Source organism: Sinohyriopsis cumingii, chromosome 2 (assembly GCF_028554795.1).
Source record: "Sinohyriopsis cumingii isolate HCF-2022 chromosome 2, ASM2855479v2, whole genome shotgun sequence".
Classification (NCBI taxonomy): Eukaryota; Metazoa; Mollusca; class Bivalvia; order Unionida; family Unionidae; genus Sinohyriopsis; species Sinohyriopsis cumingii.
The window spans coordinates 94,641,400-94,657,415 of NC_142962.1; the positions used below are offsets into that span (position 1 = coordinate 94,641,400).

The 16,016-nt window shown below is 35.8% G+C and overlaps 1 protein-coding gene across 1 annotated transcript in view; it reads right to left on the minus strand.

Moving 5' to 3' along the window:
- LOC149805409 (protocadherin gamma-B2-like) overlaps positions 1–16,016 on the minus strand; it is a 39,283-nt gene that overhangs the window by 11,789 nt on the left and 11,478 nt on the right. Inside the window, exons 2-3 of the mRNA XM_089934197.1 lie at positions 2,374–2,511; positions 130–249 (exon numbers count right to left, since the gene is read on the minus strand). Coding sequence (XP_089790323.1) covers positions 130–249; positions 2,374–2,419 — 166 coding nt within the window. The 5' untranslated portion in view covers positions 2,420–2,511. The remainder of the gene's footprint in view (positions 1–129; positions 250–2,373; positions 2,512–16,016) is intronic.

The window sequence follows — 16,016 nt, forward strand, 5'->3', positions numbered from 1 at the left end:
GTAATCCTTGTAAGCTTAAGTAAACTGGACACTTCATAAGCTGGAAAAGAAAATGCTATATCTCAATTTATGTTCTATCATGCATGGTCTCTTTTGAAATAGAAGAAGAAAAAAGTAGCTCCTTTGTACCTGAAATCACAACGGAGAGTGAACTTGAGCGAGAACTGTAACCATCCGACACCTTTACTGTAACATCATACGATCCCACCGTCTGATACAATAGATCTGATGTTAGTTGTATTCGTCCAGCTTGAAATAAGATAAATAAAATTATCGTTTTGTCAGTATCATTGTCATGGTGGTGATGATGGAGCATGTAGTGACAGTAGTGATGATGTTGAAAAGGATAATGATCACTGCATGGACAACGACGACGACAAAATAACGGTGATGACGATGATAGCATTATTAAATATATTTCATAATTATATCTAATCGAACTATCCTAATATTAGGCCTTGTTGCTCTCTTATGTTCAGTATTAAGCAAGGGGAGGTTACTCACTCTAATAGCTACACAGTGGATAGTAATTTACCTTATTCAAATCAACCGTCGAAATAATAATTTTCTGTTAAGGTATTACTCCTTTCATTTTCGCAAATGCCTGATCGTCCTTCCACTACAAACTGTCAAGAACGCCACTTATTGTGGTAAACTACGCTCGACAATAAAACCTTTATCAGTTCTGAACTTGTAGTTTCATCTTATGTTTAAACCAAAATTAATTTACATCAATTTTATTTCAGCAGAAATGTTTAAAGATTTGCTATTTTCTTGTCCCAGCCATATTCTAAAGAACAAAATATCCTACGTCTATATTGAAATTTCTTTTTAAAGTTTTACTGCGAAAATACTGATACACATGTCCGCTTCTAAAACTAGATATTCACTCACACTGCATTGGTTTGCTACTAAATATTCTACTATTTATGCTAAGCAAGGTACATGCACCATCTGTACATACAAACGTTTTGAATACGACTATCTCAAATCTATATAAGCACGTACAGGTTTTCTTTACATAATCAATGATCCCATGGGTCAAAGATGTTCGATTCAAATTTTGTTTTAGAAATGAGAAATAAACGGAATGCGCAAACTCTTTGGGGAAATCGTCCTTTCTAACTAACCTTGATTACTTTCTTATGTTTAATATCCATCCTGAGTAATTTTAGAGCAAGGGAAGAAACCATTAAATATCCATCTTGCAACAAAGTCCAGCACTGGTCCTACTATATTTTTTTCAGGCCTGGCCTTGAATATTTTGCAGGATAAGACGCATGGGAAATGTTGCTGAATATGTTCAGCGAAGAAAACGGTGACTTTTGTTGACGTACATTTGCATACGACATTTTCCCTCCATAAAGCGTAAATTTGAAATCAAATGAAATAGAGTAAACAAATTGCATCATTACATGCCATTTTTATCTGTTCAAATGGGATACATAATACCCATGTTTTGTGTCAAAGAAAAAAGATGGCGTTTTATTTTTGATACAAGATTTTAAACATTGAATTTTAAGACCTAGTAAAGTTGCATGGTAAAATACTTTTTCTTGCACGTACAACTCATTAACACCATCCAGTGCGTCAGGTGGAATTGCTTTAACTGTAAATGTATATTCATTTTGCACTCAAGAATCAAACTTTTAAATCTGCATATGTTCAGAAAGAAAAACAACATCAGAAATCACGACAGGGGTCTTTCTGCAATTATTTATAAACTTTAGTGTTTGTCTTGCATGGTAGCAAACTGAAAGCCTATCAAAGGCTGTCCGAGTTACTGGCATGTGTTTAACTGTTTCAGTTTCATAAGCAATTCCTAAGTTAGCTGTTTAAAATGTGCAACCAACTGTATATATCCAGTGGTTTTCAGGCTGGGCTCGTGGCCAAGAAGGTGCAAGTTCCGATCATGCGCAGAGTAGGCCGGGTCGGCAGCGGTATTGTGTAGTGATTCAGGCACATTACTTCAATTGCTTTTACACTATACAATCTTTCGTGTGAAATTGTGCCGTTAAACACTAAACAAAAAAAACCCCCCAAAACAAATCTGTTGCAGGAAAATCATATAACTGAATGATAATACTTAGTGCAGTAAGGCGTTGTTTTGGTCAGTTTTAACTACATGTTTCCGGACAATCACTGAACCAGCTTTTTTTATATACGCCTTCTCAAAAACAAGGAATTAGTTTGATGAATTTCCAACCAGAGTGCAGTGGGAGAAAGAGCAGTGGTCATATAGATGAACCCATAAATGATCGGATTAACAATATATCCGACGCGGTGAGAATTGAAATATCCGAAAAATATATTGTAGTTTCAAGACTGAGATGAAAACGCATTTTGCTTAAAGCGAGAAGAAAAATAACTTACATGCTGATAGAATTTGAAAAGGGCACCCGAGTGGACTACATGTCATAGTATACGTCAATACCGTACTATCGGCATCAGTAGCATCGACGTCGAAAACGAGGTCTGTCGTCTGCGCTGACCTGGATAAAGAAACGGAGTCTGGAAAGGAAAACGTACAGGCAAGAGTATTAGTTTTGAATGTGGCTATTTAGTGCCAAGTGCTTTAGAGTCTGTGAACACTTTTCATTCACTGATTCGTTATTCACCGATTCAGTCATTCATTTAGTAATTTATTCACCTTTGTCCAGACTTCTAAGTAGTCAAAGTAATGCATACAAAATGTAAATGTTTTGAAAGAGAAAGGACAATAAAATCTCACAAGCTTGTCAATAAAACCCCAATGATACGAATTATTAAAGTAAATCTTACAATAAAAGAATGTTTGAATCGTATTATATGACTATGTATCACAAAAAAGTAAAAAAACAACATAAAAAAAACACTTCATGGTGCAGAATATGGAGGGGGATTACTGCCATAATTCATTGCGTGTAATTTCTAATCTTCCTTGATGCATTATTGTAAATGGCTGCTTACAAGTGCTGCTTTCATAATTCTATCAATGTATATTGTATTCTTCATTGATGAAAACGTGGCAGTTTGCAAGTGTTACTTTCCTTCTGCATTATTGTCAATGGCTGCTTGCAAGTGCTACATTCATAATTCTCGTCATGAATTTTATATTCTTCATTGATGCAAGATGTAAATGGCTGCTTGAAAGTGATCTTCTTTCCTGTTGCATCACTGTATCTTGCAGTTTGCCAGCTACTGAAATGATCCTGTATTTTGTCGTATGGCAAACGCTGTCAGTTACTAAAAGTTTTTTTATATTCTGTTTATAAACTTGTCATATTACAATTATGTCATTCCAACTGCTGTTTTCATACAGATTTGGCCTTAAAACAATATAAATGATAAGCTTTATCAATATCGTCTTTGTTGTCCAACTCGTGCCGCCATCTGTTGTCATAATGGCATACTACATGTTAGCATGGCATTATGACAACAGACGGCGCTCTAAATTTCTAAAGTTTATCCTTCACCAGAAATAATTAATGCTCCCCACGGAACTTTGTGGCATTCATTTTATGTCGATAAACATTGTACTTTTAAGAAATCTACTTCTTAGTGATATGTCTCATTACATTTGAAAACATTAGTTATTTTAGCATAGTAAGGATCAGAAACGACAATGATATACTCCCTCGTAACTCTTCTTAACGAGCTTTCATCAGACGACCCCTGGTTATAAGGATCGTATTGTACGTCATCCATTTTGACGCACCTCACAGACGTCTATCCTTTCCTGTGATACTATTGGACGTAAGCTCGGGCGAAAATAATATACTTCATAGCAACACCAATAGCACATAATACATTTCATAGGTAAAATGACATTAAAAAGAAATTAAGAAATCCTAAAGGTTTTCTAATTCTTATCACAATCTTCATTTTGGAAGATATTTTGTCGCAAAAGCCGAAATAATCAGATTGTGGAAAGTCATGTTCGTATCGTGATAACACTGTTTACTTGCTATTAGAAGTATTAGATTTAGTGTACAATTATTTTTCAATACTTAATTTGCGTTGTTAATGTACAGAACCTCAACCTTTAAACTCGGAATGTATTTATATAAATAAAAAAAAACTGCCTTTAAACCGGTTTGCATCCTTTAAAATTTGTCTCTAAATGTGGAAATAATTAGAGGCAAAAGACATTATGTTACATGAGATTTTACTTTTATTTTTTGTAATTCTTACCATTATCAAACCAATTAAAATCATTAATTGGTTCCAGAATTTAAAAGACATAAATATAGCACCCTAAGGTTCTAATTATTCAGCTGCACTTTGTCACATTAAATGTGATTTAAACAAAAAACTTTAAAAGAATTTTTGAAATAAATATGAATGTAGTGACGCAGGAATGATTCCGACTTATTAAGTATGGTGTTCTTTGCAATACAAAAGTAGTTTAGTGAATTATCTATCATCAGAGAGAGAGGGAGAGAGAGAGAGAGAGAGAGAGAGAGAGAGAGAGAGCATCAAAACTGCATATTTCAATGAGTTATTGTAATTGTATACTGGGTCGATGAGCATGTTTTTGGGGCAATCTTATGGTCTTTCCTTCAGCAAGTATCAACATGAGAAAAACCTCTACTGATCTTCATTGAAAATTATACATGGTAGAATTTTACTGATCACTCTCTTTTTATTTGGTTTGATTGTATTTAATTGCCTACATGTATCCTGGGTAGTTGAGGGTGTTTTGGAACAGTCTTTTGCTATTTTAGGGTAATCAATGGGTCTTTCATTTGGTGATAATTACCAACATGGGGGAAAAACTCTCCTGATCTTACTCGATAATTATACAACGCAGGATTTTAATGATCACTGTCTTTTTTAAGGTTTGATTCAATATAATTGTATACGTGTATCCTGGGTAGGTGAGAGTGTTTTTTGAGTCTTGTGTGAGCCTCGTGACTTTCAGGGTGATAGGCAGAAAAATTAAACTGTTGGATGTCTAATTCATCCATACGTTGTTGTAAATAATCAAACACAAATTTGCTGGGCAGATTTGGGGTGGCAAACAAGTATTGCAAAAAACATTGCCTAAACGTTTAGAACAGTCTTTGCTTTAATATTCATCAAAGGAATAGCCTATATAAATCTTGAGGATGCACACATTATGGTCAACAAGTGTTTGTTGCTTGAATTGGTATTAGGTAAGGAACCGACACTTTACCATTTTTCTGCTTAATGGCTTGTCAAATGGTCAAATACAGGAATAGGTTGCAGATGTGCCTTATATATCTTCGATTGGATTTCCTTCCATTTGACAAGTGTGACAAGATCTATGGTACTTATAAACATCAATTTTAAAATAAAAATGATTCAGGATCTTGTGATAAGTCTTACTGACGCCAAACTAACAGACACACTATGAATTTCCTGTCTATACGACTTAGGAACAACAATTTGATTGCTCACTGACCACTCATCAACAGCAGGTACATCAGGTGGTCTCCACAAAGTAACAAACTGGTACTTGTTTGGTTTCAGGACAAGACAACCCAGGTATTTGTTCGTTATAATTGATTACCTGAATGATAATTTTTGTTTTTGACTAATTCATCTAAAAATATCGTTTTTATGAATGCCGTTTTAAATTAAATATTTAATTTTGTCTAATATTTCCTTTGAAAAATTAAACACAGGACTGTATATAGTTTTTATTTATTTTGATTTATTGCATAGTTGTATTGTGCTGATATTTTTTGTGCCATGACAGTATTAAGTTATATTTTAAACAGGACAAAATAATGATAAAATCACAGACAAATGAAGATGTTTATGCGGGGAGGGGAGCGATGGATGCTACAACAGCCTGAGCTGTGAGTAGCCTTAAAAAGGCCTAAAGTGTTTAAAAAAAATTATGTGTGTGTGGGGTGTTACTCTTCTAAGAAAAAATAATCACATCTTTAGGAGATACATGTAAAAAATGTTATTAATCTTTTTAACTACTACATTAATTTCATATAAAAATGTATCAAGCAAGTTTGGTACTGTATTATAGCAGTAATAATAAAAATAAATTGAGCTGGTTACTGATAGCGGTAGCAACGTTATTTGTACTCAATATATTTTATTTTGATATTTGCTACCAAATGAGTCTGATGTTTTATCAGTGAAGTACATTACAATCAATCATCTTTTCTGTACTATAAATATCGCTTCATATATGGATAAATACGATGTAGTTTCTAGTTTGATACCGGTGGAAATAAAGCATTTTATAACTGTATGGAAATGTTCTTTAAGTTTAGATATAGAATTTATTTTCTTATGTAATGAAATAAGTTCATATTTTTTCTAGCATATAGCTATGCTACAATATATGTTTTGTGTGTGATGTTCTTGTTGCAAATCATTTACCTCTTGATATTGACCGCTCCGGTGGTCTAGAGCCTCCGCCTCGGATGCGGGAGTTCGTGGTTTCGATTCCCGGTCGAGTCATACCAAAGCTTACAAAAATGTTACTAACAGCTGCCTCGCTTGGCGCTCAGCATTAAGAGGTTAGTGTTAGGACTGGTCGGCCTAGTGGAATTACATCACAATTAATACTTCCAGTTCAGTACCCACGAATGTAGTTCTAGTCTATTTTTAGAACATTTTTTCCTATCTCATTTTGGTGGTGATAGAAGAGTTTTATTTATGCATTTTTGGTAGGGATTTAAAAGTAACTGTTTATTCTTGATAATATGAGCTCAGGGTGTTGTTGTCTGTATGTATTTTGGCGACAGTGCACAGTGAGTAATAAGGCCTTGGTGATGATCCGGAAGTGAAATTCGTGTTCTGGTTACATGCTGTTATGTTGACAGTCAATAATCTAAAAAAAGAGCAGGTCAACCTTTGACAAGAACTTCACCGTGAAGTCATCTTTGAAGGTATTTTAGATTAACATATGATTTGCATTGATTGTCACACAGTGGAAAGGTCAGTACTGAGAAACAAATGTAGAGAACATATAGTAAAATTAATTGTGTACTATGTCCTAGTGTCAGAATAATGTGACTGTGGGACATCATGCTACATGTCTGCAGCGTGATGCCCCAGTACTAAACATCACTATCAAATGTCACACTGCAGACATCGATGCGATATGATTAAACAATTGTTTAAAGCTACGTTAACAATCCAAATCACACACACACACGCACACACACACACACACACACACACTTGCTATTATATTGTAATTTTAGATTTAAAGGAGACTAGAAATCAAAATTTTCCTTTTACGTATGTAATTCTCTACAGATTTTAATTCGACTGCAATGTTTATAAATTAAATATCGTAAGCGGGTAGTGATTATATTGCGTGGAAGATACCACGATTCCGTAAATTGCCGGGTTTTTCCGAGTTTTGATGAGACGACAGATCACGTGGTACCGTGACGCTATACCAGCCAGTCCTCGAATACAAACATAAACATTGGCAAGCGAGGCAGACAGGAGGAGACCACATTTGGGTTGCACATTCAACAGTTGAATCTGCAATCTGATATAATAGTTTATGTACTGTACTGGTAAGTGCTAAAAGAAATTTGTTAGGCACAGGCCCCGGGCTGGTGACTTAAATAAACTAAAGTCCTGAATGAAATTCCACAAGCCCGGACAGTTCATACCTGTCAACTCTCAAGCAGGGAGAAAAACCTCCCATTTTGGGGGTATTTCTTCATCTACCTCCCAATCTCGTAATATCTCTCAATTTTGCGCAGCGAAGTCACGATTATTACATTATGTCTGTCAATTTTCATTTGTCAGAAGAAAAAACCCCGATCCCAAACCATTTATAAATAGATATAACGTATGCAATCCACAGTCGAAACTGCCACACTGCAGACATAGTAGCGATATGACTGAAAAAGTGTTAAAACTACGTTAAAAATTCAAATCACACGTACACACGTCTAAATCCGGCACTGGACGAAATAATTAATATCATACAACAGTTCTTTTTTTTTTTTCTTCTTCAGTAAATAGAACGTGAAGATTAAACATTATTCAAGTAAATTTCAGATGTTGTTAAACAACTACAACAACAGTACTATAGTTAAAAAAAAATTAAAAGAATAAAATTGTCACCAATTAGCTTAAATGAATGATCAATTTGAAATTTTCTCTGCAAACAAAATCGCATGTCCATTTCTGCCAAAGAAACTCGGCCAGTTAACACCTGACATTCCTCTACCGTATATGTAAAAGTTTAATTACCATGATTCAATTACAAGGAATAAAACAAAATATACCATGCAGTATATGTGGCCCTAAAGAACTAATTCTGAATAAATATTTTATTCAGCAAACAGTGTTACATGCATTAAGACTTAAACCTAAGGAAATAAGGTGGGGCATAAAACTTGAGAAAAACAGTTGCCACATGTACGGTAACTTGTGACTGCAGATTTGAACTGTTAAAATAAAGTTCATGGCATCGTAAGTAACAACAAAATAGGCATCGTTTATTTGGTAATCAATTGCTGGTGCTTACACGTACACACTGTCGAACATGGTTTCTTTGAAGTATGTCCAAAGGGCAGTTCTTTTCACAAGATCAATGCAAGGATAAGGATTATGTTCATTAGTTACACCGGCTTTATTGTTTGCATACTTAAATCAAAACTTTAGCTATTTTGCAATTTAGCCAGAGCTGACCAGAATATGCAAAAGGGGCTTGTCATGGTGGAATAATAAGGCGTATCACAGGAAGAAAAGGCACGTCCCATGGGCGGTCGCACAGTCAGACAAGTTAATGTGAAACTTTGACCTCTTTTCTTTTAATCGCTGCTTTTTAAACTGCCCAAGGAATAGTTTTATATCAGTTCCAATTATTACAGATTACCGTTTATACATACTACATGTATACACTGCATTTTTTTTAATTTTTAATTTTTATAAGATTACTGAAAATTGTGTTTTCTTGAAACACAACAGGTTTAGAATCTTATTTTTAGCAAAGCTTCCATTTGATTAAAATCAAATCTAAATTTCACCTAGGATAGTGGTGATTTGATTTAGATTGTACCGTGTAACGGCATGTATGTTAACATCTTGAAAATACATTTACTCATTTCACCAGCGCGATCAAAGTTTCCTCTGGCAAACAATGTTTGTTTCGACAAGCCTGACGGGCACCTCACTTTGAATACAGGATGGGCTGAAACTAAAACCAGAAGGGGCCCAGGGTGTCGGGCTATCAGATTTGTTTTTAGCACTGATGTTTTAGATAAAATATATGTGGATTGATTGTTGCATTTTGTGGTCACTTACTCGTCCTTCTGCCTATTTTCGTAACTCACACGTTTAACACTTTTCCCAGGATTTAAAATGTCCAAAGGTATGTCTGGAACAGCACCAACTTTTAGTCTAGGCCAAGCATTTGCGTATTTTTGAGCTGCCATTTTTTCATGATCCCTCCTTTGAGAAATGTAACGAGCATATAGTGCTGTATGGTGTTACTTTGAAATCGACTCGTTTGTAATAATGTACCCATTCTTTCATTATGCCTTTATCTTTCGGAAAAGAAAAAAAATATGTCCACAGGCTTTTCTTAATGTTCTATTACACCCGTAAGCAACGCAAAACGGTATTGTCTTTTACTCTGGCGACTCCCACTTGGGCTGCTGGAGTCGCTACTATGACGTCACATCCCGAAAGTAACCGAATAGGCGCGGACATTTTGCATACGAGGTCACGGAAATTCAGCTCCTAGAAGATAGGCCAATATTTAAATATTGGCATTACGGTCGCAGATGATACTTCAGAATAAGGTTTTCTGCTATAGTACTTTTATTATTATTCTATATTTCCATTCGTTTCTGGTCTCCTTTAAAATGAAAATGGAGATGTGATGGAGCAGCAGGGAGATCGAACAAGCTCTAAATGGTTCACTCTCCGTTTCGCAAAATAAGCCTTTCTGGAAATCGCAAGAACAAATCACGATTGTCTCAGTATCCGGTATGAGACAACCCTGTCAACGAACTTAATAAACTCTAATTGACTTACCCAGCCTAATCGTTGATAAGTTTTTCTGATCGCGAAAAATCGCAGCGATCGCGTCGGTGCCAAGTTGGAAGCAGCACCCTCTCTGCTGCTATAAATTAAATCATTATTATATCAATAATTGCAAACATCGGAGAACCATATTCCGCTAGATTAGCTCGAGAGCGATTAGAGGCAATAAATAAATATATACCATTGAGAGATGCTGTCAAAGAAAAACTGCAAGCAAGACAAGAAGCACAAGTTGAATACGCAGAAGGTACAGAACAGTTATTTAAACCCGTTACAAAGGTTACTGAAAAAGTCGTAACGGCTATTAAGGAGGATCTTCTTCCAGTATCAAAACAGACTGCTAAACAAACTGAAAAAATAACAGCGAGAACTAAAAAAACAAAAACGATTTTACGAGATCTTCCAACTGATATAGCTGCAGCTCAACCTCCTCCCGTCGATGAAGAAATGCTTGAAGGTATTGGCAAAAATAGTACTGAAGTCGCCGACGTGAAAAAAGAACTTGCACCTAAACAAATAAGAGAAAATATCAAACTGATTGCAAGATTTAAGGAAGGTTTTGTCGAAGATATTAGAAATACTAAAGAACATGATTATTCCAACAAAATATTAAGTAGTATGTTAAATAAATCTAGTATTTTAAAACCCGGTTTTGAAAAAGTAAGCGATGATAATCTTATTAAATGGATATATCGTATATATAAAAACAAAAAACAAGCCAGAGATGATGGTTTAGAATACAGAAGTCTTTTTGAAGGAATAGAGAGACTTTATAAAGAGAGAGTGAAACAAATAGAACAACAATTCTCCCAGCAGAAACCTTCTTATCAACTTCCTCCACCGCAGCAACAGATAAACAACAACAGTTTTCTTCACCGCAGCAAAAGTTGATACAGGAACTTAAAAAATCAAAAGAAGAAAGATCACCCTTAAGACTATTTAAGAAAAGCACGGAAACAACAGAGGAGGGAGCAACCGGAAGTGGTTTGGGAAGTGGTCTTGTTTGTTCAAACAATATTCTCGGCATTCTTGGCAATTAAAGATATATTAGCAAGATTAATACGACGAAAACCACCACCAGTAAAATTACCCATTATTGAAGTTATGCCCGAAAATGTCAGTAAAATAATAAATCAAGCTGCAAATCAAAAACTAGCAGCTTGATGAATCAAGGGACTGAACAAATAAATACAAGTCTGATATCAGGAAGTGGTCTTCGTTTTAGACGATAACAAATTATAATAAAATGTATAAACGTGAATCCGACACAGCGTTTGACATAGACGAACCGGTTCTTAAAAATGAATCAGTGCGTGATTTTCAGTATTATTCTTATGACGCACGAAATCGAAATTAGCAAGGACGAATTGAATTACAGGTTTAAGATACAAGCAGATATTTCTTACCCGCTGAAGCATTTATTGAAGTAGAAGGTGAAATTATAAAAACAGATGATACAGAATACAGAGATAATGTTAAAGTCGGTTTTGTTAGTAATGGAATTATGGTCTTGTTTGAAAGTGCTACGTATATGATTGACGGAAAAAATTGAATCAATTGAAAATAATGTTGATGTAGCTACAACAATAATAGGTTTGGCAAGATATTCTGATGATTATACAAGATCAGCTGGTCCATCAATGATGTTTGCTGAGGACACTTCTGATTTTCCTAACAATGATCAGTACAACATAAGACGACCAAGAAACAATGCCAACAACGTTGACGCTGACGTATGGCCGGTGGTTCATGGTGCTAATACAGAATTTAATTTAGGATTTACAACGCGTAAATTAATGTTCAGTGCTCATCGTAGAAGATTTTCATGTGCAATTTCGTTGTCACACATATTTGGATTTTGTAGAGATGTTAGAAAAGTAATTTTTGGAGCAAGACATACAGTTGTGCTTTTTAGAAAAGCTACTAACGAAGATGTTATCTGGCGACCTGTGGGTGATGCTGGTAAAGTAATACTAACAAAACTTTCGTTATGGATGCCGGTAATGACTCCGGCAATTGCTGAAGAACAGCGATTACTTTATTTTATGAATCAAGGTGGTAAATCGTTGTTATCATGGTTTACAGTAACCACGGATATTGTTCAAAGTAGAATTAATGGTTTATTCACATGGCATATAGCATCGCAGCAGGGAGTTTCTGCACCACGACATATTTTCATTGCTTTTCAAGATACTGCACGTTTAAACTCACAAACACGGAGTCATATGATATTTGATAAACTTGGTGTTTCTGAAGTTTCCTTAAGAATAAACGGACATCAATAACCATCTGAGATTATACTGTTAGATTTTAATACAAATCATGTTGCACGTGTATATCATCGTTTGACGAAATATCTAGGACATGATCTAAATATAGATACTGGCTTACAAATATCACAATTAGATTTTGCAACATATTATCCAATCTATTACTTTTCACTGGAACATCTTGATTTAGTTGGACAATCTGTCGTTGATATACACTTTCGAGCTAATGTAACAGCCCCTCCTATTGAAGGTGCTGGTCCACCAGTTGTTTATAGAGATTACAGAGCAATCGCAGTTATCCTCAGCGATAAAGCAATGTTACTTGAAGGTGTTGGTGGGCGAATGAGAGTTATTGATGCACCAGTAGAAAACATGTAGACAATAGACCAACCGCGTTAATTATGAAAATGTCATATAGTCACGTTAATGTCATTCTGACTCCCGGTCAAGTGAAAAAATTACAATCAAAAAGAGCGAGCGCATGCGGGACAAAAGTAACATTGAAGCGAGATCAAATTGCTAGTGGTGGTCCAAACAAGTTATCGTTGACTAGAACTAAACTAAAACATTTCAATAAAGCGCGAGAAGCAAAAACCGGAGTTCAACTTGATTTCGCTCCAAGTGCCATCAAAGACATGATTAAAACCGGTGGTATATTTCCACCTCTCGCAGCAATACCAGCATTAATTGCTGCTGATGCTCCAGCTGTTGCAAAAGCAGCCGCGTTAGGTGCTGTTGGAAACGCTGCTGGAATGGCATTAAAGAAAGCAACTGGAAAAGGTTATATAAAAAAAGGAGCGGGTCTTAGACTTCCAGGAAATCCGCCCTCATGGTACCCAAAACGTTTTTAACACAGAGTATTTCACCGATGTCAAATTTTGATTTATTCGATGCTGCTATGCAACTTAAAATAAAAAATTTCAGAGGTGTTTTTATGCGAGATCAGTTACCGAGCCAACCGAATACCAAAGAAGCAGGAATTATTAATCTTGATAACACCGATGGTCCAGGAACTCATTGGGTTGCTTACGCGATTGATCCACGTGGAATTGTTTATTTCGATTCGTATGGGTTAGCACCTCCAGTTGAATTTCTAAAGTACATCAACGGATTTCAAATTCCAGTTTGGTACTTAACGCTACCAACACAAACATTAACCGATCCACCAATATGTGGCCGTGAAGTAATTACTGTACTTGACGCGTTATCAAAATGAACCAAACCACCTCACAAAGTCGTGCTCGAGTACACCCCAAACAGGTTTGTTAACTCATCGTCGTTTTAAACAACCCTTAAAAATAATATGGTTGATATTTACGGGAGATATCTCAGCAAGGGTAAAGACAAAAAACGCGATGATATTGATTTATCAAAATATGCGACAAAAGACGATCTTAATGATCTCGTGAATCTCTCTGGGATTGACCGAGATGAAGTTATTGTTTTTCAGGACCGATATGGTATGTTAAAAACCAGCAATATCAAATGGAATGACATAGTTCGACGAGTACTCGGTGCGGTCACGGATAATATCCCTGTGTTTATTGACAGCGGAAAAATCAGAGACTAAAGTATATCATTTACAACCATTAGAGATGAAATCACAAAAAGTGTTGCTAATCGTTTAAAATCAACTGTCGATACAATGAGAGGTGAACTCAACATGAACGGAAATAAAATAGTAGCCGTAACAGATCCAACATCTGATGAAGACGCGGCAACAAAAAAATATGTTGACGTTAACTACAGCACCGTTGATGGTAAATTATCCACGTTGAGGGCCGAGTATGATGTTCACGTAAGCGCGTTTACAAATCTCCGTAGGAACTTTAGAAAAATTAATGAAACCGCAGAGGAATTCTTTGGTACTCCTCTCACCGCTGACGCAAAACTCTCTATCAAAAAACATTGGATACGATTAAGAAAACACTAGAAGATGTCGTAAGTGGAATTCCTGAAATCGTTAACAAAATTAGTCTAATTAAAATCCCACCCGGAGTAACTCCGGGGCATATTACTAACATAGTATACACAGTATCATCTGGATTCGCAACATGGTCAGAGCAAAATAAAACTCTCAAACATACCGCATCAGTCACTGGTGTGTACAGGCTGTCTGTGTTCCGTGCTGCAAAATTTGAGATATTTACAACGTATCCCTGGCGGCATTCAACCGACAAGTTTTCTGGGGTTTTGTCTGTCATATTAAATAAAGGAACCGAAGAAACATTTATAATGGAAGCAGCTGATAAGAAATTAACCGCAGCATCTTACTGGTGGTGTCTGGAATTTGTTGTTGAAACACCTGAGTTGGGTACTGCGTAAAATAATAATGGCGTTGACGGCGTCAACTACAACATTAAATGTTCAACAATATAGATACGAAATAGTACGCGAATGGCAATCAGAGTTGAAAACCATCATTGGCCAGTATACGTTGAAAGTAAAAGAAATACAAGCGACGTGTAGATGTTTTGGATATTGTGGTTTATTCGGTATCTGCGTTAGTTGCGTCCACCGGGGTAGTATTATCAGCGCTAACGCCAGTAACAAGTGCAGTAGCAGTAACAATATGCGTTTCATCATCAGCGGCTGTTGCAGGTGTTTTTAATATTATCGCGATAAAGATATCAACGTTCACGAGCACAAAATCAACGACTATGTTCTGAAATTAAACACGGCAACAACAGCATATTTTAAATTATCGTCGCTGATATCATCAAGCCTCGACGATACAACGATATCAGATTCCGAATTAATGGTTAAGATATACGATGAAGTAAACCACCATTTGAAAGAAAATAAAAATAATAATGACAGAACTACTTCAGCAGGTAGCCGCAAATACAACTCCGGCAAGAACAAGATGATAACAGTAAGCTCAACCAAGCCTGAATTCAGTATTAATTTTCCAACTGCGATTCCGGTAAGCGAGATCGCGTTAGCACAGTTGCGAGTATACCATAGCTGGCCAAATATTAGATCAAAATCATTTGGTGGATTACCAGCAAAGAATTCGTTTGTGTTTGCAAATAAAAATAAACCAGATGGTACACCCGACTGGACTTTTGTTGGAATACCAACCGGGTGCTATCAAATCGAAGAAATCAATGAGGAATTACAGCGCAGAATAAAAAATATCACAGGAAGGGAATCCAAGATAACAATAACAGCCCATAAACTCTCCCGATTACGCCTTGGATATATATCAGTTATCGATTAGAACAGTGTTAGGATAGCTTGAAATTCCATCTGAAGTATCACCACCGTTACCAGAACCAAAAAAGTCTGATTATACCACGGACAAGCAATTATACCACGAAATTACTCTATCATACAAACAACATTTACTTGACATAAAAAATGCAACGTTGGGTAGTAATTTTGGCTTCTATAGCGAAGACAATATACAGTGTTATTTTACTTATGAACGAATTCCCAGAGGAGGAGCTAAGTCTGTGCTTATTCGCCTAGATCAAATTATTGAATACTTTAAATTTATTAATCAAGAACATAAACGACAACGAGGGCGACTACAGCAAAGTTTCCAAGAACATCTTTTTGATATAGCAAGTTCACGCAGTGAACACATTAAACAAATAGAAACATTAAATCAGCTTGTATCCGACATGGAATATATTAACCAGCGAGTAACTGAGGTAATAATTGATTACACTGATGACATAAATCTCTATAAACAAAGATTTTTAACTGCATATTCGATAACAGAAGCTGAACTGCTAAATTTTAAATTTC